At 44.9% G+C, this 23,430-nt stretch overlaps 2 protein-coding genes across 2 annotated transcripts; one reads left to right on the forward strand and one right to left on the reverse strand.

Moving 5' to 3' along the window:
• Nucleotides 1-594: 594 nt before the first annotated feature.
• Nucleotides 595-2,833, reverse strand: FAD5 (fatty acid desaturase 5). The gene is made up of 4 exons (XM_078576280.1): nt 2,127-2,833; nt 1,318-1,458; nt 1,094-1,234; nt 595-1,020 (listed from the first exon to the last, which is right to left on the reverse strand). The coding sequence occupies exons 1-4, from the start codon at nt 2,583-2,585 to the stop codon at nt 715-717; spliced, it is 1,047 nt and encodes a 348-aa protein (XP_078432406.1). The 5' UTR covers nt 2,586-2,833; the 3' UTR covers nt 595-714.
• A 93-nt stretch (nt 2,834-2,926) lies between these two features.
• PIFI (post-illumination chlorophyll fluorescence increase) lies at nt 2,927-5,002 on the forward strand. The gene is made up of 8 exons (XM_078576281.1): nt 2,927-3,131; nt 3,502-3,613; nt 3,680-3,764; nt 3,846-3,924; nt 4,024-4,137; nt 4,243-4,355; nt 4,513-4,623; nt 4,723-5,002. The coding sequence occupies exons 1-8, from the start codon at nt 3,038-3,040 to the stop codon at nt 4,843-4,845; spliced, it is 831 nt and encodes a 276-aa protein (XP_078432407.1). The 5' UTR covers nt 2,927-3,037; the 3' UTR covers nt 4,846-5,002.
• Nucleotides 5,003-23,430: the final 18,428 nt, after the last annotated feature.

The following is a 23,430-nucleotide window of genomic DNA, read 5'->3' on the forward strand; positions in this document are numbered from 1 at the left end:
AGCATAACATGCATGGATTCATGCTAAACCCATATGGCCGTCAGACCTCATGCTAAACACCAAGGTAAACCAGCCACCGTCCGCCTTGTCCAATTTGCCTTTGCTTAAAAACCTGCCTCCTGCATCGGCGATGTCAACTATTTTTAGTTCTCATGCAAGTTTCCTCATATACTTAAATATAAACATAAACCTAAATCTAAAAAAGTATATTTTCTTTTACGAGACTTCTCTTTTCCAAACCTCGGCAAGTTAAGAAATAACATTCCTACCTCATTGGGGATTGACCCTTTTCTTGCCGTAGCATTAGGGGAGTAATTGTGGTGGAAAATCATATGAATATTGTTAGCTTATTTGGACTTTAATAATTATTTCAATTTGATAGAATTTGGACTTATCTACTGATAAATGTATAGTAAAAAAATTGTTGATTTTTATTTATGAAGATGCCGTGCAAACAGTAGAACTATTGCAATAATAGTTACATTGAAGAATGTGCGAGAATAGTCATCATAATATCAATCAGATTGATAAAAAAAACAATAAGACTGTGGGTAATAGATGTATATCAACACACTAGGAGGTAAGAATAATATGGGCTATTTAAAAATAAATAATAATATTTAAGAAATGGGAGAGCTGTCTGGACAATATTTTTATTTATACAGTATTTTAAACTTTAATTAGTAGAATGAATGTGACATGGCTGCCTATACGTCAAGCTTGGAGGCGCATCTTCTCCATATGGGCGCGGGTGGGCAGCCTGACGTTGGTGGCGAGGGAAAGGGCTTGCAGCAGCCGCACGACGTACCAGGTAACGTCGATTTCCCACCACTCCAGCCCGTGTCGAGCGGAATACTCGAAGGCGTGGTGATTGTTGTGCCATCCCTCGCCAAAGGCGAGCAAGGCCACCCACCAGTTGTTGCGAGACAGGTCGCCAGTGTTCCATGCTTGGCGGCCCCAAACGTGGCAGGCCGAGTTGACGAGCCACGTTATGTGATACACCCACACGATACGCACCCCCTGGCAGAGTGAGGAGACTCCAAGTGATTAGAAGGGGTTAAAAGATAATCATCCACGATGGCTGGTGTCCTACCATGCCCCAGACTAAATAGGGGAAGCCCCCGAACTTGTAGAGTAGAAGGGCCAACGCTGCCGGGTGGAGGATATACGTCTGCGGTAGAAACCGGTAGAATCGCTGCTTCTCAAGGTCTCCCACGTTGTCGCGTTCACCGCACTGCCCACAACCCGGTAAAGTCCTGAAAATTCCACACGCCATGAAGCAAAATTATGAGCGCGCCCCGGGCTGGATGTCCGTACCCTTTGGGCGAGAGAGCCCGTGTCGAACAGCCATGTCATGTGGCTGAACCAGAAGCCTTCGATTGGGCTGTGCGGATCCCCGTCGGCGTCGCAGTGCTGATGATGAAACCGGTGGGTGCTCACCCAGTCCAGCGAGTTCCCCTGCGTCTCACGGCCAGACAAAGTATAAATCATTCCACTGCCGGGTTGCTAAAGGACCAATTTTTGGGTCTCTTAGTTCGTCTGAGGTGTTTTTCATCCTCCCTTACAAAGTTCTTCTTATAAGTAGCTTATTGAGTTCTTCTTACAATTTTTGGGTCTCTTAGTAAGTCTCCATTAATCTTTCCCTTTCTTCTTCCGTCCAGAAGTTTCACGCTTCCTCTCCCTGATCAGACCGATGTCTGTCCGCTATGTCCTATCGCCCTTTTCCTTGAACACCATCTCATGCGTTTCCCACATTCCCCTATGCTTACCCATCATCTATCTGTTGAAATGGAGCTGTGCGAGAGAGGAAGAAGAGAGGGAAGCGAAGGATTTGAGAAGGAACAAGAGAGAAAACAAAAGAGAGTCAGATGTATTCAGTGTTGTCTCAAACTATTACATTGTCTGGTTATTTATCGAGGACGCCTTGGTGGTTTGTGTTTCTTGTGATGAGACATTTGTGTGAATAGTGGGATCCGTGAGTTGTGTTTCTTTGGCTTCTGGAAGCTTCTGCTTTGCCCGTTGAGTGTCGCCACACGTGGCATCGATGCCACGTGTGTCTTTGTCCTTAACACTATCATTCGTAAAAAGGGTGAAACTTTCTGTGATCAATGAAGCAAGTTTTTTACCTGTAGGGCGTGCACGCCCATGTAGGCGAAGGTGTACTCGAGCCACTTGGGGAGCCTGAAGCTACGGTGGGCGAGGTTTCGGTGAAAGGAGAGCGTGATGCCCAGCAACCCGGTCAGGATATAGAGCCCCGCCGCCGTCCAGAGCGCGGCCCAGCTGAATGTGGATGGGGCGAACAGGCACAGAGCGTGCATTGACGACACCACAGCGGCCGTTCCCACGTCCTGGGCGTTCCACGACCTCTCCCATGCTCTCTTGCTCGACCTTCTTACTTCCGTATCGGATCGTGGAGTTCTGCGGCCATCAGCGTTTGGCCCCGCCCTCAAAGAGAAGAGGACTCTGCCACGAAGGAATCCCCGCGGAGAGGGGGTGAGAAGCGGCGACGGGATGCCCGCTTCCCGCTTCGGCAGATGTCGTCTCTGAGCAGGCGGTGGGAGAGAAGAATGGGCCGCCAGCAACATGCCCGTCTTCTTCCGCCGTCCGAGGACGGGACAAATCCGTGTTCCCTCTCCCACGCAGAAACAGAGGTGTCGACTGGCCCTTCCCCCTCCAATAGGCCGTGGCGATAAGCCGATAAGCCAGCCCAGTAGATTTGGCCAGGGCCTGAGGCAGTTTTTTTTACGCTTGCGGATTCCGGATAAGCCGTTGACTGGGTTCCCCCTCTCCCCGGTTCGGCTCGGAAAACAGTCCAGAGCTAAGGCGGAGGGGGAAAAATATCCTGGGGCAGCTCTCCACGTCACGAGGAGTAGATATTTCAGAATCTCTGGTCATTCTTCGCCTCTGCTTTCCCCTCCACAGGATTTATAGATATCGACGAGAAGACGACGTATAGCTGCTGCTCTTGCCTAGCTGTAGAGGTCGCCTACGGGAGGACGGTGCTGTTGGCAATCGAGACTGCTCTGTTGGGTCTGCGATGGCAGCGGCGCCCTCAGCTACCCTGCTCTCATCCCCATCGCAGCGCTCTTTCCCCTGTACAAGACATACGAATTCCATACGGCCGTTCAGAGGTAAGATCGACTGATCGCTCCGCGACTGCCGGTATTAATTTTCGTTTTCGTTAAGCATCCATTTCTTCGTCTACGTTTTGATCTTCTATACCAGCCTGCCATCCTCAAGATCCATTGAAATTGGAACTGCCGATCGGGCTGGGAGGTCGATTTCTTTGGGGGCCAGTCTTCGATCTGTTCTGGTGTTCTTCCCGGCCTTCTTCCGTTTTACCATCGCCATCTGATTTTCTTCCCTTGGATTTTCCATGAGGAAATGGTCGCGATTGATGGTCCTCTATACATGTTGTTCATCGATTGTGTGTAAAGCTGTTCCTCCGCTTTCATCTTGTTCACAGACATCAGATAACTTGATCTCAATTGCGATCAACAGATAGCAACTCCACACGCCAAAAGTCGCAGCCATGTTTTCAGAAGAAGGGGCTGCGAAAGATCCGCCGGCAGATCAGTGCCGTCGCAGCTCCTGTTTCGGAGGGACTCAAAGAGTAAGATGTTCTTGATTCTTTCTCAACTTACCTACGCAAGCCCCAATTATGAATCTTAATTTTCAGCTGTGCGCTGCCATCTTGGGCTGAGTTTGACATTGGAAAGGCTCCAGTCTACTGGAAAACAATGAATGGACTCCCTCCAATGTCGGTATGTGCAAACAAACCTCACCTTCCCCGGGGTTCCCTTGAAATATTTTTCTTCGTCACAAATGACTGATGATTTTTCCAGGGTGAGAAATTGACACTGTTCTATAATCCTGCTGCCTCTAAATTAAGGCCAAATGAAGAGTTTGGAATCGCATTCAATGGTTCGTGTGTGGGCCCGATGCTCTAAGTTTTTGAGGCAAGTATAACTAAATATTAAGATTTTTGCCTGTCTGACGTGATTGTTCAAAAATTCTCTTCAGGCGGTTTCAACCAACCGATTATGTGTGGGGGTGAACCAAGGAAGATGACAATGAAATCTCGAGGAAAAGCTGACCCACCTATCTATATGATCAAGATCTGCATCCCTAAGCATGGTTTGAATTATCCTGAACCTGTCTCTGTTCTCTTTCTCAACCCCTTTTTGTTTTTTAATATCAATTCCTTGATTCGCGTGTACTGGTTGCATTCTTGATCTACAGCGGTGAATTTGATGTTCTCCTTCACGAATGGACTTGTGTGGGATGGGCCTTACAAACTGCAATTTAGAGTGCCCAGGGCTTGGCAAAACAAACCCATCAGCTTTTTCAATGAAGTATTGTTCGTTTTCCTGGTTTCCATTCTCTTTGTATTTTTTTCCTTCCGATCAACATTATTTCCTATGTTCAAAATATGGACAAGATAGTCATAGTTTTCCACAGACACAGATTTTAAGCTTGAAGTTAAGTTTGTTTGATACGTGTTGTTTTCAGGGTCTTAGCGAAGAGTTGAGCAAGGAAGGTGCTTGTGATAGAGCCATTTTTCCGGATGCAAATGTTATCATTACCAGATGCGCAATGATTGCCAACCTATCTGCTGAGGGAGTGAGGACAAAACTCTTTACTCTTCTGCGATGATCGCAACCATAATGGGCTTGCTTACTATCATAATGACAATTATTTTTGTGTGTGTTTGGGGAGCAGGGAGACCGATGCAGCTTGGACCTCGTGGCTGGATGTATGGATCCCAGCTCACCCTTGTTTGATCCTATGGCCAACTTTGATGACGGGTCCTGCCCCATAGACTCAGATATTGAAGATGCATGAGCACACCTTTACTCTCACTAGCGACAATCTGCTCATCCGATCAGAACTTGTTTTCTGGGCTCGTATGGCTGTAGAGGCCTATCCCAGTCACTCCAGTTCATGAACTTGTATAAAAAGAAGGCATAATCAGCAGATTCTGTATTTGTTTTTGTCCAAATTCCCGTTCGAACGAGGGTGGGAAGACAAGCAATAATAGGGACATAGAAACAAGCAATAATAGGGATATATTCTCGTTACGATGATTTGCTAGAAACAAACATACACATAGAAAAGTTGTATGACCAAGCAATGATCTGATATTACGACGGGTTTAGCTCACAGTGAGGGAATGGACAGTTGTTTCCTCGAAAAATGTGTGGCATGCAATGTTCGAATGAGACATCTTAGCATCTCCCCTCAAGAGAACTGTAAATTTTTCATCCCTGCTTGGATACAGGACTCATGTGTTTATCCTTATGCAATCCATTGGTCAAGATAAGAGTGAACTATAGTTTGGTGTTGATTTAGACACTATCGATGCCTAAGGAGTCTAGATTTCCTTTGATCAAGTGATGATCCATCTCAATGTGCTTGGTCCAGTCATGCTGGACTAAATCATAGGCCAGGTGAATGCCAATTTTATTTGATGAGATGACATCACCTCCATAGAAGAAGGGCCTTGAGTCCTCTCACACACTGTCATTCTCAATCCCAGATCCAAGATATGAATTTCATTTATTGAATTTTAAGATGATTTCTCTCCCTGTGAGGCACATAAATGTGTGTTGTCGCGTGACGGTCACCGCCAAGCATCCGACTCGTGGTGCAACTTTTCTTGTTACACTATAATTGTATGGAAAAAAGAAGAGGAGGAGAGAGATAGCGCACAAGCCTGGGCGCTTCCGCCACTGCTTGTGCGTTGGGCTTCGCCGCTCCGCCGCGCGCAGAGGTCCTCTCACGTGGTATGGACCAAAATGACGATATCTAGAGTTCCAGATATCGGTTTGACACGTGTGAGTAGGCGTTGGAAAGCTTGAGACGTTGGCTATCTGCCTAAGTATAGCCAAGAAGCTTAAGAGAATTCTAAAAGGAGATAGGGTGGAAAGAACAGCGTAACCTTTTTGTCACACCACAAATGGCCCAAGATTGTTGCTCCAACTCCCTACCAACTGGCTTCAAGATCTAGGATGCTTCTAGAAGACTCCTTGCACCTTCTGAATGAAGATGGACCCAGGAACAAGCTCAAGAAAGACACAAAGTAAAGAAAAAAATACTCAATTCTTGGATGCCCTCAAAGAGGGTGAGGGGGGCCCTTTTATAGGGGTACATGTGTTTGTTTCAGTCATTCTTGGTGGTTGGATCATGGATGAACGTCCAGGATTGATTTCTTGAAGCTCCAATCCAGGTGAACAGACCCCAACCAACCAGATTCTTTCCCCCCAGGTCAAATTTGGAGGGAACAGAACAAGTTGGTTAGAGTTGGTTAGAGTTTGTTACAAATCATCTCTAGCCCTTGGATTTGGGCTGGAATGGATGGATGGATGGGTTCCACCTCATGGATCCTGGCCTGGATCTCGACCTTGGGCTCTCATCCAACCAGGATCTGCCATCTGGAGTCACCCCCATATGTCTTGATCAACCTGGAAGCCTCCAAGGACATTCTAGAAGGTCTCCTTCAAGCTCCTTTGCACCAAGCCTATCAATTGAGTCAGCTCCACTGGTCAGCGTGTATCTTTTTGATCTTTGCTCCTTTTGACTTGAATTTTTGTCCCACGCTTTCAGACTACTTTCTTGACTTTCCCATAAAATTTCGTAATTTTATGACCATGAAAAGTCAACCTTGACCTGAAAAGTCAACACACTAGGGAAATCGTTAGATTCATATCCCACTTGACTCAATGAGTCAAGTGGGGGTTAGAAATATCCCTCAAATCCAATTAAGAGTAAATCCAGAACTGTTTAACTTGTGAAATTCATGTCAAATCACTAATTGAGTAGAAATGTAAGTTTTTTCATCTTTAGGGTAGTGAAAAGGCATGATCTCATTACTATGCAAAAACAAGCAGTTTTGGCAATGATGTACTTACTTTTAGAAGATATAAGATGATTAATGCATGGAAATAACTACCCTTATTTGAGTTTATCAGTTAGGTAGGCGCCGCACGCCGACGGGGCGCAGGCGCGCCTAACAGACGGGGTTGTGTGGTGAGGCTGAGGCGAACACCGCGGTGGCTGCACGATGATGACCGTCGATGTCGTTGGTGGTAGAGCTTGACTCACTGGAACGTTCTTGACCACGGCAGTGCAGTAGCGGTAGAATGGGTCGACCAAAATCCGTCAAGATGCGATCAAGATGATCGATTCTTGCAGATCAGGGATGTGACAACAAACGAAGAACTTGATGCTTGAAGGGTTTTCAAGAAGACTAGGCGTGGAAGCGGTCGATCGACGACGGAGTGATACACGGAGTGATCTCGACGTGGGTGGCGAGGAAGACGATGATGAATCATGTTCTCCACTCTCTCTACATATCTAACTGCTAGCTAACCTCCCTAAAGACAACAAGAAAGAAACTTTCAACTTTTAAATTTTCAAAATCGTACCTCACTTGGGCATGCCATCCCCTTATATAGGGAGGATGAGTGCCAAGTGGATGACCCTAGGGAAAGAAACTGTTGCGAGATGAAGTCCACCCTAGACAGGCATTACAACGAGAAAAGAAAGATTAACAGAAGAGGGCCAACACATAATGGCCCAGTCCGATTGTCCAACGAAATTAAAAATACAACCAAACAATATGGAAAACTTACGAACAATTTTAAGCTGAATACTTGAAGTCGTGGTTGCGAGCATCGGCACGAGTGACTCGGTGCGGTTGAACTTGTCCATCGTCGGTGTTGATGCGATGGTCCCCAATCATCATCTCTTGTAACTATTTAATTAACTCTATCGTTAAATTCAAATCCCTCAGGCAGATGACCATTCTCTCAACTATACATTACTGAGTAAGATAGAAAATATGAATATTAATTTTTAATCTAATTTTTAACAATTAATAGATTTTAATTTTTAATCCAATATAAATTTCTAAATGAATATTCATTATAAAAAAAAATAAACTGGACAAAACTAAAGAATTAATAGTCAGAACTTTTATAATTCAGTAACAGTAATTTCATAGTGATAGTAAAATAAAAAATCTGTAAAATATAAAAAAATCTGGAACAATAATAAAAATTTCTCCAAATTCTATTTTTCTTCCAAATTCTTTTAATAATTTTTATTATAATTAAATATGGATATTTGGGTCCACACTATCACATTATATACATGATACTTTTAACTTCAACTTGCATGGCATCATACCCCACTTTTAAAAACATCAGAAGACTCTTAGGAGTGTATTGTTAGTTCTCTTTAGGGCAAACCTTCATTAATCAAACCATATAATAATGAGATGTTAGAAATGTCAATGACATGCTAAGAATGGAAACCCCCCATGAAAAATTGGATGCTAACCTTTTTACTAATGGAGAAATCTCCCCCCCTTTTTCCTCAGCTTCATATGTTTTCGATTCCCCTATTGAATAACAAAGGTTGTTGTTCTTATTAAGTTTTTCAGATTACATCCTTACATCATTATCCTCCTTTAGTAAAAAAGTTAGCATCCAATTTTTCATGGGGGGTAGAAGAGGTGAGAGGAATAGAAGAAATGTGGGGCTCTAAATTGAATTATTTGATCCAACTTAGAGGATCAAAGTAGTCAATTAGAGGGATTCATAAAGAAATTTGATTGTGTTTTCGTTGGTTTTGTAGGTTTGATAATTCAGAAATACCTACACTATAAGATAATAAAAGGGGGTAATTTAATCTCCTAAAAATTAAATCTTTTTTTATAGTTTTTCTAATGTGCACTTGGAATAGCTAGGTAAATCTTTCAATCTCTCGTCTCAATCTCAGTAAGGGCTTGTAGATTTTGCTCAAGCCTAGCGGTTAAAAAGTTCAGACCAAGTTCAAGAAGAACGATGAAGAAATTCAACTAAAACATTATCCAAAGTACAATAAAAATTCAAATACAATGAAAAAAGGTACGAAAGAGGTTGATCCAAGCTGGAGCTCCTCTCTCTTGCAGTTGTGATAGAGCACTATCCAGAATCTTCTCCTATCAAAATTCAGCTTTTATACTTAGGTTACATGGTAAAAATTATCATTTTACCCCTATTTAGTAATCAATTTTTATCTATCAATGTAGGCTTGACTTGAATGAATTTAAACCAATTTTAGCCATTGGATTTAAATCCATTTAATTATTTATTTATTTTACACACAATGATGTGTCAGATTTTAATTGGCTGGCACAGTTTGAATTTCTTTTTTCGGGTTTGATCTCTGAGCGCCACGTACTCCCTGGCAAAAATAAACACAAAACAAATATCTGAAAAATGGACATTGTACATTTAAAATGTACTTAATGTGTGTTTTTTACAGCGGTGGCAAGTAGCAAACTGCCACATCAGCGCCAGTACATGCGCATTGTATGCGCTGTGCGGGCTATGAACTTACCGCCCAGTGGGCCCCCTCATCAAGCACCGTCGGATTCTCATCTGACGGCTGAGATAAGGCCACGTAGCTCGCCCAAAAACACCTTTGGTGCTTTTGCATTTAAGTCCTTTCTTAATAGCTATTTGTCGCTTGACACCACCCAAAAGTAATTGTGTATATGCCCTTCTGCACTCTCTCTCCTCCGAATGTTTCCTGAAATCATAAAAATACCATGACAAATTGCAATTAAATCCGTAGAATCTTTTCATAATTGTATCTATGCCCCTGCCGAAATGACCGAGAGCCATTTTTAGGGGTACAATTGTAACACATATTCACAAAAACCCCTGGGAGTTTAAAAATTACTTTAAAACTCATATTCCCCTTATAAATATATCCTTTTCCTCTTGAAAATTTCATTTCTTCCTCGAATAAATTCCAAACAAATCTCATAAAATTCTGGAAATTTCTAGAAAATTTAGTAATTCATCTCCACAATAATTAACATCAAAATTAATTTTTAAACTTGCCATTTTCATTTGAACATAATTATTTCAAGCTTAAATAAATCCCAGAAAATTCATAAAATTAACAGAAAATTAGGAAAAAATCAGAAATCATTTGGAAACATTAATTACATTTAAAGATATGATAAAAACCCCATTTTAAACTCTTTAAATGCATAAAATTGTGCTAATTTCTTGAAATTAAGACCAAATTTAGGGTGTTATCATATACCCCCCGACGTAAACATCGATAGTCCCTTAGCAACATCTAAGTAGTTTGCCAAATTTTCACTTTTCATCCTATAAGTGAAAGAAAACAAGTGTGGAAGTGGTAGACATATCAATCACAAGGTGAGAAGAAACATTAAGTGACAATTTGAGCTTCAACCATTTCAAGAATGTGGGATTCCTTTCTCCTTGGTTTGGATGCCTAAGTAGATGAAAAAGGAGTGTATTTGTTCCTAGGTATGACGCTATACTCCTAAGGTAATCTCACTTCACTCATTTGATACTAGACTCACATCTCTCGCAAGCAAGATCACTCTCCTGGGGTGGCAGCCACCTAGTAATTTTCTCTCCATTAGCTTTCCTCCTACCCAAGAATAGAAGAAGCCAGTTTCCTCCTCCTCTTGAGTACAGAATATGGAAAGATAACAAGAAGAATATATGGCAGAATTTTTGGAACTGTGATACGACAGATGGAAATATCATGAAGGGTATGGAGTAGGTGTTAACAATGGGATGAATTTATGGCCAAAGGGAGGCGCTGCTACCTAAGATAACCTACTCCTAATATTTTAGAAGAAGTGGGTGAGATAGAAAATATGGGACCAATATGATGATACATACATGTAGAACAATATGACCATGAATGGAATATTAACATAAGAAATTTGCACAAGTCAAAATGATCGCGCGGCACAGTCCGACACCACAGCACCGATACGCGAGGAGCCGGCATCGTCAGCGAGCCCACCACTGACACGCGTCCAGCTGACACGACGAGCCGCCGCATCGGCGCGCAACCCTGGATTCAGGTATACAGCGTGACGACACGCCACCTTCGGAGCGCCTACTATCTCATCATCGTTTTCTTTTATCCCTATTTTCCTTTTGTTTTGTTTTTGTATGGAGGGGAAGAACCCATATGAGGATTCAATCCCCTCCCCCCTTGTCCTTAGTGGGCTTAACACCCCTCCATTTCCTTCCCTCTTTCTTTGTTCCTTTTGTTGTTATGGGGGCCCATTTTCCTCTCTCCTATATAAGGGAGGGGAGGGCCCCCCCTACTACTCTTGAATTTTCAATTAAGTTATAACGTGGAATTTGAAGAGTCACGATCGTGAGAGAAGGAAGAAGGAGAAGAAGAAGAAGAAGAAGAGGAAGAAGGAGAAGAAGGAAGGAGGAAAAGAAGGACTCCCGCGCCGCCGCTCGCCTTTCCGCGCCGCCGCGCACCGTCCCCAGTCGCCGCTCACCGTACCCGCACCGCCGCTCGCCTTTCTGCGCCGCCGCGCACCGTCCCCAGTCGCCGCTCGCTGTACCCGCACCGCCGCTCACCATACCCCCGCCCTTGCTCGCCGCTATCACTCCGCTACCGCCAGCCTTGTCTAGCCATCCGTTGCAGGCATTTCTTTTCTCGCCAACGTGTCCGCCTCTGCGCCGCCGCCGCCGTCCTCCGACGCTGACGCCACCTACCGATCATCCTGCCACCCCTGTCTTTCCCGCTCCATCGAGCTATACCACTACTACCTTTCCTGCCACCGTAGCTCCAGCCCGTCGTCCTCCTGATTTCATCACCGCCCCAGACACGGGAGTGCAGCCCGTCACGGCCGCGTCCTGCCGCCGGCATACATCCCTGCCCGCGCGGGGCTCCTTGGGTGTCGTGAGCCGTCCTGCCTACTCCCAACCGCAAGTCGCCTCCGCTGCCCTAACATCTCGATCGTGTCGCGTCGCCACCAGCGACCTCAAGTCTCGTCTACGCTGCTATCGCGCCGACCGATCACTGCACCTGCAGCCCGTGCCGCCGTCGCTACCCGGTGTGCCGCGTCGTTGTTGTCGCACCACGTGACCTGCAGCGCCGTGCTCGTCCGGCGTTCGTGCAACGCTCCATGCTCTGCGGCGCCACAGCGCTAGATCCGACCGCCTCGCCCCGGCCCTCCGTCGCGGCCGCGCTCGGTCTGGCCCACGCACCGTCACCCTCGTTCGCCTCACTCTCGACACACAATCGTCGTCTCTCCCCCTTGCCACCGTGTTGTTGCTTCGTCGCCATCCGCAGCCTCGCCACGCTTGCGCTCGCGCCTCTCCTTGCTCCCGCACCAGTGCAACGTCAGCGCCCTCGACCTTGGTCTTTCCTCCGGATTTCATTGATACGAGATATCCATCGCCAGCGCGACGAAGGTACCCTCCTACCCATGCTTTTACGTCTCTTAGTTCTTTCAGTGCTCTTTCGATTTGCCTCCTCCGCGCTCGGGTCAGATAGGTGAGAGCGAGACAGGTTGAGAAAATGACGATACTATCACGACAGTCTTACCTGCCCGGTACGAGTCGCCCAACCCTGTGGTTATGCCCGTAGTCTGATCAAGCCGTGCCTTGGACGCCACCCAAAGGAATTTTATGTATAAAGTGGAGTGTTTATCATTGTTTATAGGCGTGGAGCGAGCATAAATATCCCAATTACACTCGGATCACACTCGTCCACGCCAATGTGCAGGAAAGGAAAAGATACATAAATGATACCTTGCAGGAGCTCAGAGAAGTTCACGCATGCCAACGTTTCACCCGTCCGTGCTCTTGATGACTCTCAAATATGTCATCAAATAATTAAACTTTTTAGCTTTGATTCATCAAAATTATAATGTTAATTCATGCTAATATCATGCATATGCATCATTTTATGAAATTACTAACCCCACTTGATCCTTTGAATCAAGTGGAATATATTTAACATTTTATGGTTAGTAAACATTCAGAGACAGGTTAAGAAGATCAAGGAAAGAGACGAGGATCAAGAGGAGCGGGCGAAAATTCAAAGATGCCCCTGGGCATGACTTAAGAGAAACCTATAAATACCCTCTTGAGAGTTGATTTTAGGTTGTCCAGAATTTCTCTCAAGGAAGCTAGGGCTTGGAGAGAAAGGATTTCTGCAGACCCTCCAAGGCTGATGAGCATTGGAGCTGGGAGAGAAGCAAGCTGAGGAGTAGCTGGAGCACGATGATCGTCGCCTTGCCCGGAAGGAGTGACACGAGGAGGCGTGAGCGTTTCAGTTTTAGTACAATCTTCTTCTCCCTTCTAAGACAATCAGAGTTGGGTTGAAGATCACAAACTGTGTCTTCAGCATTTCCAATTTCTGTTGTTCCTTTGGTTACGCTTGATTTCGAATTTCATAGTTGATTGAATCGTTTCCCATTCTGTTCTAGCAAAAATTCCATTGTTCTCGCATCAGATCGTGAAATCCATCCCTGCAGAACTTCCAAACTGCTAGCAACCCAGGCAACAGCCTAGGTTGCCAGCAATCCAAGCTGCGGGGAACAATGACGCACGTAGCAGCGCTGCGTGCAGCAAGCTCGCCCGCGCGCGGCAGCGCCGCGAGCAGGCTCGCCCGCGCAGGCGCTCGCGCGTGCACAAACACCCGCTGGGTGTTTGTGAAATTGCCCCAAAGGGCAAAGGCGAATCCTCAGTAAGGAAAGCCTTACTGAAGATTTGCTGCACCGAGACTTTTAAAGAAAGCTCTGTCGTTTGTACTGAAGATCGTTTACCAGAGTTTATACTTGAGTATTGAGATCTAAAAGAACTGATTTGATAGACAGAATTCTTCTGCTGTTTTTTTGCCGTCTCCCTGTGGATCGACCATCACTCAAAGCTGTGAGGTTATAAATTTCGTTGTATAAGCTCAATCCTCACACGTATTAACTGCTAAATAACCAGTAGAAACCACTAAAATCGAGCTTATCAGCTCCCTCTGAGTGAAAGTGGGGGCGGAGTGTGCGGTGGCCGCGGAGCAGCTACGATAGTGGAAGTGTGCGCAGTCTACCCCGCCGTTGTGATGTCGGAAGTCATCCGATCAGGTGAGAGGTTGGGCGCGCCCACCTCGAGTGTTCCACGCAATTTGCCACTCATGCAGGCCCTCCTTCGGTAGTATGCGATGCTTACGAGGAGTTGGCAAGTCGAGGCATTCTACGCGATAGCATCCCCAAGATGAGGAAGGAAAGGCCTACCAAGAAAGAAAAAGAGAGGGGTGTCGTGTGCGTACCATCGGAAGTCATCCAATCAGGCGAGAAGTTGGGCATGCCCACATCGAGTGTTCCACACAATCTGCCACTCCCGTGGGCCCTCCTTTGGTAGTATGCGACGCGTACGGAGAGTCGGCAAGCCGAGGCGTTCTACGCAATAGCATCCCCGAGCTGAGGGAGGGAGGGCTTGTCAAGAAAGAAAAAGAGAGGAGGGGTGTCCTGTGTCTACCGCATGGTTGGCCAAGGCATCTACTGTCTGATTGCCTTCTCACAGCTAGTGACGTATACTAGTTGTGCAAGGGCGGCACTACATGATGTCCTGCCATACGCGATGTAGGTGCCACTGGGCGCATGTACCTGCACATAGCATGTCAACCAACACATGTGAGTCCGATTCTACGACATCGTGGTGAAGGTTTCGTTCCTCACAGAGGAGTAAACCATCATGTATGGCCATAGCCTCGGCTACTGTATTAGTTTGTATGCCATAGAAAATGGAAAAAGGAAAGAGAATACTCCCTGTATGATCACGGAGGATACAAGCTCCCCCTGCTGGCCCCAAGTTCCCTTTGGCCACACCAACTACATTCAGTTTGAGGATGCCGATTAGCGGTGGAAGCCAACGGACGACCTGTAGCTGAATACGGACAGGGACAAGGGTCATCAAAATGTTCCAAGAGCGAAGGAAGCTGCACGTGAGGGCTGAAATGTGGTCGCGAGGCGAGATGAGATGGTGGGTGCGCCGTATCCAGAGCTTGACTCGACGCGTGATATCTGCGGCACACATGGGAGTCCTGCATAACGAGAAGAATTTCGCCCTTTCCATATCTCCCAAAGTAAGTAATTTATGGTGATGAGTAGGATGGGGCTCCATTTTGAGTGTGTTGGCAAGAGAAACATTTTGCCAAAACATTCAAATGGGGTTAGTGGGATGACTTCTTTTTTTTCAATTCACCTGTATATTTTTTCTTTCTTCTTCTTCTTCTTTTTCTTTTTTTCTTTTTTTATAGAAGAGGGGAATGACAAAAATAAAACACTTTCCATCCTCTAAATGGTTTCTAAACATCTTATCACAACTAGCATGAATGACATAACAATCATATTGGTCAAAAGGGAATGGACAGAGGAATAAGATTGAGATAATGCAAAGTGAATCATGGACAGAAAAAGAGGCAAAGAGGCGATATCGAAGTGATACCATGGAAAGGAAGACATACGTACTTGGGAGATAGGTATATCCTCAGTAGTGGAATCAAGGTGATGATTAGTAGAATGTGAAATGTGTGGGAAAATGTGGTGGTGGAATCAAGTTGGTGATGGATAGGATGTGAAGTATGTGGAACAATGAGGTAGGTGAAGGTGATGTATTGTGCGCATAGGACTTGGAGAATGACTCGCTCCTATTAAGAAATAAGAGTAGGCTAATTGATGGGGGACCATCCAGCCTTAAGATGTATCTTTTATTTTTGTTTTTTCACACGCCCGGCATGTGTGTAATTTTTCTTTTCTTTTCCCTAACTTGGGACCCCCCCTTTTTTAAAATTTGGGGCATTCTTCCCTTTTTCTAAGGGGGAAGGCCTATATCTCCCCTATACAAAGAGGGGAGGGGTGGGGGTGGTGTCCATTGTAAGAGGAGAGAGCCTATTGAAAAGAGATTTGAAAATGTAGTCTTGTAGTATTTTTAGGTTTATTTTAGGAGTTATTTTTTAGAGTGTGGTAAATTATGGAAATGCCCTCAAGAAGGTTGGTTTGGGCTTCCCCTCATCTCGTCTTTGCCGAAGTGTCAACGCGCCTTCGCTGGCGCTGCCAGCTCCACCACCTCGGCGACTATGGAACCCCACAACCACCCTCGTCAATGTCTCCGGCCCTCTTGGATGCTCCTCGGCCATGCTCAGCCATATTACAGGCCTCCTAGCCGCCTACCTGCCACCATAGGCCACATCGCTTGCGTCGGATCCTCGCGGGCACCTTGACCACCTCAGGATAGACTATGGTCGGTTCCAATCTCCCCCCTCCGGCCACCTTCTGGCCGCCAAGGGTCGCCGCGGCCACTTTTGGTTATGTCAACCACCTGTGGCCCCCTTGGCGCCTTTGGCCGCACGTCTGCCTCCAAATACCCTATGGCCGTTCCTGACCCCTGGGCCACCATCTAACCACCACTGACTGCTCCAGCCATGAAGGCCACCTCCGTGCGTGTCAACTGCCGCCGGCCACCTTCGGTTGCTGCCAGCCGTCTCTAGAGGGCTCCATACGCCTCCCGCTACCTCTAGCCACCTCTGGCCGCCCCCGTAGTGCCCGGTCACCTCAATCTCGACCGTCGTCGTCCGTTGGCCATGTCGGCCACCTTCGGTCTTCCATGCCACCTCCGGTCCCTCCGATCGCGTCCGGCCCCTCATGCCGCCTCCAGTCCCTCTGGCCACCTCCGCTCGCCTTGGTCATATCCGCGCTTGACAGATGCTTTGATCGTCATGCCTTCTTCAACCGCCTCGGCCACCCTCGGCCACCTCAGCCATCCTCAGCCGCCTCGGCCGCCCTCAGCCGCCTCGGCCGCCCTCAGCCACCTCGGCGGCCTCAGCCATTCTCGGCCGCCTTGGCCATCTTCGGCCCCCTTGGCCGTCCTCAGCCGCCTTTGCTAACTCGCCACCTCGGCCACCCTCATTTGCCTTCGTTCACCCACGGCCCGCCCTCAGTCATCCTCGGTGCCCCTCAGCCCGCCCTCGATCAACGATGCCGCCGCTTTCCTCCATATCACGCTCACTTCTGAGTCAGTATCCACGCCTAGCATCCTCTAGAATAATTTGAGGAGAGCACTTGCCGGCCAACCCACCGCCGCCAATTCACTGCCGCGATATTTCTTTTGTTTTCAAACTTTAATTCAAATCTATCTCAAAAGAAGAATTTTATTAGAAGTAGTTGTGTTTTGGATGGAAGAAATGCCGGAGAAAAAGTTCAAGAGATGAGAGAATTGAGGATAGCTACCAAAAAAACTAATCCAATCCATAATGAAGTAGCAGAAAATACAATATTTTTGTTACTTGACCAACCATCAGAAGAAGCAAATACAACAGGTACACTAATCAGTAAGACTGATGAAGTCACAATTAATGCAAAAACAGCCAATGGAAAGCAATAGTCATGCTTGTAATCCTCCAAGCTACCAACAAATAAACTATACCATTTGAATGTCTTGGATTGATAAAGGCGCGGAAGCGGTGAATATATGAGGCGTGAGGAGCGTTCAGATTAAGATGAAGACGAGAGCGATGGATAAGAAGTCGTGTATCATATTATGGAAAGATGGCCGTCATGGTCCTTTGATATGCAGCTCCAGCATTTTGAAGTCCGAATGGCATGACACCGTAGCAGTAGGTTCCTCGGGGTGTAGTGAATGATGTCTTTTCTTGGTCTTATTCAGCGAGCCCAAGCTGGCCCAGGTTCTGAGATCACATTACGAAGTCAATGAACAGCGAATGAAGAAGAATGATAAAATCTCGTGGCCAGCGGTGTTATCCACGAAGATATAAATGTGTAGCAGTAGGTAGAAAGTTTAAGGCTTAAGGTCTCCGAAATCTGCACAAACTTGTTTTCAAGTAGCTACTCAAAATATTAAATGGACTTGAATGAGCGGCTGCATACGATAGGTGTAACTTTACTTCGTTACTTCGTAACCTTTGGAACCTCTTGCAAAACAACGTAGCCACCCTCACCTCCGCTTTATGCGCTACTTTTACTTCGTAATCTCTATCACGTAAGGCGCGCATACTCTTCTTATATATAGCAAAAGGATATAACTCATGTTAATAGGAGGGAGATTGACTAACTCACTGCGTAGGACGTTTCCTACTCCTACTCCTCCTACTCCTTTGGTAATAACCGAAGGAGGAGTAGGAGTAGGAAACGTTATTAGTTCATTATTTCATAACTTCTTTTATGTTTTTTATTTGACTTCGTAACGTTTATTTTTAATGCTGAACCTCTATGGTATGATCGAGGCATGCCCTTTCTATGCTATCTTCTTCAAAAGAGGTATCTTCCTGATCAATAGCTCTAGATTCTTAACATAGTGGATTTGCATATTGGTACTATTGCTTTAGTATTTTCAATACCTGGCTTTTACTTTACGTGAGGACTATATATATTACCCCCAATTTCTATGAAATACAAGATGCTCATTGAATGATAAGAAACGAATTTTATATGACACAACTCCAGATTTCAAGTTAAGGCACGAGGAGCGGGAGCGAAGAAGCGATGGCGCGACGGCGCGACATTAGGCGCGTTTACGAGCGGGCGCTTAGGAGCATGGGAATGAGCAAAGGCGACAGAGCGGGAGCAAAAGAAGTCAATAAGAACACTGAAAAATCAAAAGATAAGAATAATCGTTCAGTTTTAGTTAAGACTCACTTAATTCCTATTTTGGATGAGCTAAGGGTTCATTGATATTATTCCCCAACACCATATCCATTTTTTCAAGAGACAATAGAATGAATCAAAAGGTTACGAAAGTAAATGAACTTTGTACCGTGCATATCAAGAATCCCAGAAAGTAAAACAAGTAAGTGTTCTCCCCCCTAGACAATGAAATATGTTAACGTGAGGTTCCGACGGAGGAAGAATGAAGTTATATCATCTGCAATCGTCTGAATCTCGAGACGCAGAACCAGTAATATACTTTTTTGAGATAGGTAAACCAAGGTAACTCTCCCTCCCGAGAACCGTATATGAGAATTTAATCTCGTACGGCTCAAGCAAAAACATAAAATACTATTTTTTCATATAAAATTAAAACTTTTTAGCCACTTGATTTAACCCGAAGACCCAAAGAAATTAAATCTGGAATCTGTTCTTTGTAATGATAATGCCAAAGAAGCTCATCCGTCTTTCTTTTTTATATTGATTATGTAAACATAACCTCTGGAATCTTATCTTCCCAAATAAAAAGAGTATTTTATTTTAGTTTTTTTACGTAATGAAAAAATTGACTATTGTTTTACTTTTTATAGGCTTGTTGAGACCCTACAATTAAAACCTCAGATTCGCTGCCTTCGCCGCCGATGCCTACCTCCATCTGCTAGTAGTTAGTTTACAACCTTCTTCATCATCGAAGTGACGCCGAACATTATCTTCGCTGAAGTCCGATAGTATCTTGATGCAGCTACCCTATGCTGCTGCGCTGTTACACCGTCTGATGCCCGCCGCTACGGTCTCCTAGAATCGCTTCAAGGGAGACGATCGTTGGATGACATGCTGCCGCTAGTTTACCGCCGCTAAGTACATGCAGCCAAAGGATATACAGCCGCTGCACTGCACCGCTGGTGCCTGCCTTTGTCGCCTAAAACAGATTGTAGCCATGACCCACCCGACCATCATTGCGACGCAGCCGCCTTGTGCTGCCGCTCCAGCGATCTTCCCTCCTCTCCTTGTGGTGTAAACACGAGCCGTTCAATCCCGGCACGTCGTGTTACATCACTAATGGTGAGACAAAATACATAAGTGGGATCGGTTATTTCGAGATGATGGACTGGGGACCTCAATTCACTCATCACTTTACCTTTGGAGCATAGAATTTCTACCCGTAGACTTTTCATCATCTAATCACCCACTAGACACCCCCTCCAAATTGAATTTGACCCCACATTGCTCAAAATCACCAATATTCCACCTCTACATGCTCTTGATCTGCTCTAGGAGCTTACTTCTCTACACATGTTTCCAAACCCATGGATGAAAGCTTGATTCATGTATAGGCTTGTTAATCATGGTTGGTGGCAGGTTCAATTCATGTAGTACTCCTCAAAATTAAATGCATAAATTATCGTTTGCCATATGAAATGAACTAGCTCCCCCCCTACTAGAAAATGCATGGTCCTCAATGCATAACTAAGAAAATAACCAAAAGAAAAATTGAGGGTGAGAATGGCTGATGGGGGACCATCTCGCCATCAAGATGGAATGACACCAGCAACCTGACCGAGCTGCATGAGCCGACGCCCATGACACCACCTTCAAATACTCCAAGTGAAGATGAAGCCGCATATGTTTTCCTTAATTTCCTTTATTACTGTTGATGTAATTTCCTCGCCAAATTATGGACCAGGTCTTCTGTGTTTTGGCCTCGTCCATTTCGAACGATTTTATTTTTCTCGTCGTTTTGAGAGAACCGCTTGTCTTGAGACAGTTCCCTCCAGTTACGCCAAATTGGGCATGCCCACGGACCTATATAAGGACGGCATGCCCAAGAGGATAGACAGATTGGAAAATTGACTCAAAGTGTTATCGAGTTTCTTTGTTCTTAGTTCTTTTCTATCCGTAGATAGTTTTCAGATAGCCATAGCCAGATTGTGCAAGAACGTGGCCTTTCCACATCGCTGTGTTTGTGAATCATTGCCACAGTTAGACCTTGTCACCTTTGGAAGGCTACAACATCATCAAGAACCATCAGTTCTTGGATCATCCTCGTCGCCAGAATTGTACAAGAAGCACTCTGGGGAACTTAGTGTCCTGATCGACACCAACCATCGTCTCCTGCGCAGTCTGTTGTCCAGCCCCACTGTCACTGCCACCGCCTGCCTACTTGCGATTCTTGGAGGATCCCCTTCTTGCTCAGGGTGCCAGAACTCCATTTTCTTGGGTTTCTTGCCACTGAACGATTGAGAAACCCCTCCCCGTCATTCTAGGAAAATATTGTTTCCATGAAAGCATGAAGTCTCCATCTAAGGAGCAACGACGCCCAGATCCGCTGCCGTGGAAGTCGTGTCCGAGAAGCTAAAGCCAGCGATAACACTCCTGCACCACCGCGCCAAGAGCACGCACACCCACCAACCACGCCGCACACGTGCGCGCCCGCTGACATCGTGGGTGTCCTCTATCCAACGCGTCCCTTGCACACACACGCGCAAGTGCTCGCCGCTTAACGCTACGCCCACCCACGACTGCTGCCCAGCCTACGCGCGCGCTGCCCACACGACATGCGACCATGGCAAGCAGGCAGTTGCTCGGCCTGTACTACGTAGGACGACGGGAGCTACTCCCAACAGGTGCTACCGCTCCCTTCCTTGTCGTAGATCAACATTTTTTTTCAGCATCTATCGATTTACATTCACGTCTATGAGAGTTAGGATCCCTTATTGACCCGTTTAATACAATCTAGTGAGAGAATAGGATAGAACTTCTTGTGGTACGACATTATTCGCTTACATGGAAAGTTGGACGCCGATGAGAAGTGCGACTACTCCTCAACTCATGCGTCAGATTTTGGTCCAAAGGCACGTTGGGAAGTCGATTGTGTCTGATCGAACTGTGCCAATTTATCTGATCTTCATACGTTGTTAGTTAACTCGTTGTATTTTTTGTTACTTTCTAAAATTAGAACCATATCATCTAGACAAGTCATTACATTAGTTGTCATCTGTGGTGTAATACGCGCCAAATGATCCCGGCTAATAGCATATTACATCAATGGCAAGCAGTGGGGATGGACGTCATGGTTCTCATTGAGATGATAGATATAAAAATCCTGAATAAGTCATGACTGCATCATGCGTCATAATTGCTCAACTTAGTCAACATCCTGATCAAAAAACAAAAACACTACAACAAGACTGATGGAGGTTCCACATGAAAAAAATATTTGAAGTATTTAAAGAGAGAAATTTAAGAGAGAATTCAGGTTGATGACTTGGGTCCTAAAAGATCAGGTTGTGGACAAATCTTCAAACCCGCTCCTCCTTATGGTAAGGTTGCATCCCCTGATTCCTCCTTTATGTGGGCTCCACCTACTTGGTGTGACAGCTAAAGAAGAAGTTGGATAAACGACGTAAAGGGAAACTAGAAAGGATCCCAGTTCCCATTAGGAAAAGGAAAAATAAATCAAACTAAAGATTATCTCAAGCATAAACCTAAATTCAAAGCCTCGTGTATAAGAAACTCAATGCCCATGGGTACATACCGAGATTTGAGAATGGGTTTCCTTGTAATTTTGGCCCACACAAGTAAAACATTAAAGAAATTGGAAATAAAGAAAACCCTGCTAGAAAATTGTCATTTCCATTCAAAGAAATGATCATACCAATCTGTACAAAGAATTTTGCATAAGAAATGTTCAACCTCAACTTCATTACAAATTTTTTTCATTCTTCTCCTTGGTTGAACTTTAAATAATTCACTAGGCCTACATAAAAAAATTCTTTTTATCTTCTATTTTCATCAACATCATCCTCATTGAAGCCTTCACATTGTAACTTTCCTTCACATGATTTCTGTCATCAAGAAACAACATGTAAACATCAGAGATTATTTCGTCCAATTCTTCCATTGAGATGCTTGATTCCCCAAAACAAGACAGTTGTGTCTCTCAACTTCATTCATCTCTTCTCCACTCCTATTGTATATGGGTTTACATAAAATTCCAGTACGCAATGCTTCTGGAAATGGAATAGGAGGTAGATACTCTTCAAGATGAGATGGGTGTTTTCAAATTGACCTTCATCATCTCTTTCCACCTTTTCTCCCATATCATCCTAAAAAATTAACTCAGAAGCAGTGTAACATTTTGATTGTGATTCCTCATACCCATGCACTTCATCTTCACAAAAATGTAAATTAAAATTTTCAGCAATCTCCATCTTAATAGTTCTCATTTTTGAAGGATTTATTATCAGAAAGTGGTCCCATTAAGGAAGAATATTTTTAGGAAATCCTATCATATCCATGTGTAAGATCCTTAAGAAGTATTCTCCCCTTTCATAAAAATCATTTGTTTTAGGAAATCCTCTAATCATATTATGAATTAGCATCATTTTGGAAAGACAATCATGTTTGAAATCATCCTCATATTCATGAAAATAATTCATCATAAACTGGTCACTCTCTTCGGAATCATCACGCTGAGAAATTTTCTTTTGAATCATTTCAAATTCATTAACAAACACATGCTTCTCTTTGGAAAAGGAAGATGAAATTGTTTGCAATGAACTTGTAGAGAAAAGTCCTAATGATGGTGATTGCCCCCACTCATAGTGCTGATAAAGACTCCTTGAATCATGGTGAACATTTAAACTATGATATCATTCCCCTAACAAAGCAGGAGCCTCTAGCTGGCACTCTGGTGTGGATGACAAAGATGAACATGTAAGAGTGAAAAGAAGAAACAATAAGGTAACCTATTTGTAACACCCTCCAAGGCCCAAGGGACTTCTTCTTCTCCTTTCCACCAACTTCTTCAGCCCTGGATGATTCCTGCTCAGCTTGTCACTCACTAAGGGGAGTGGATCTATGACTCAGTTGCACTTAGGCCACCAAAAATTACTTTGGATTGAATCACAAGATGAATA

This window comes from Wolffia australiana, chromosome 5 (assembly GCF_029677425.1).
Source record: "Wolffia australiana isolate 7733 chromosome 5, ASM2967742v1".
NCBI classification, from domain to species: Eukaryota; Viridiplantae; Streptophyta; class Magnoliopsida; order Alismatales; family Araceae; genus Wolffia; species Wolffia australiana.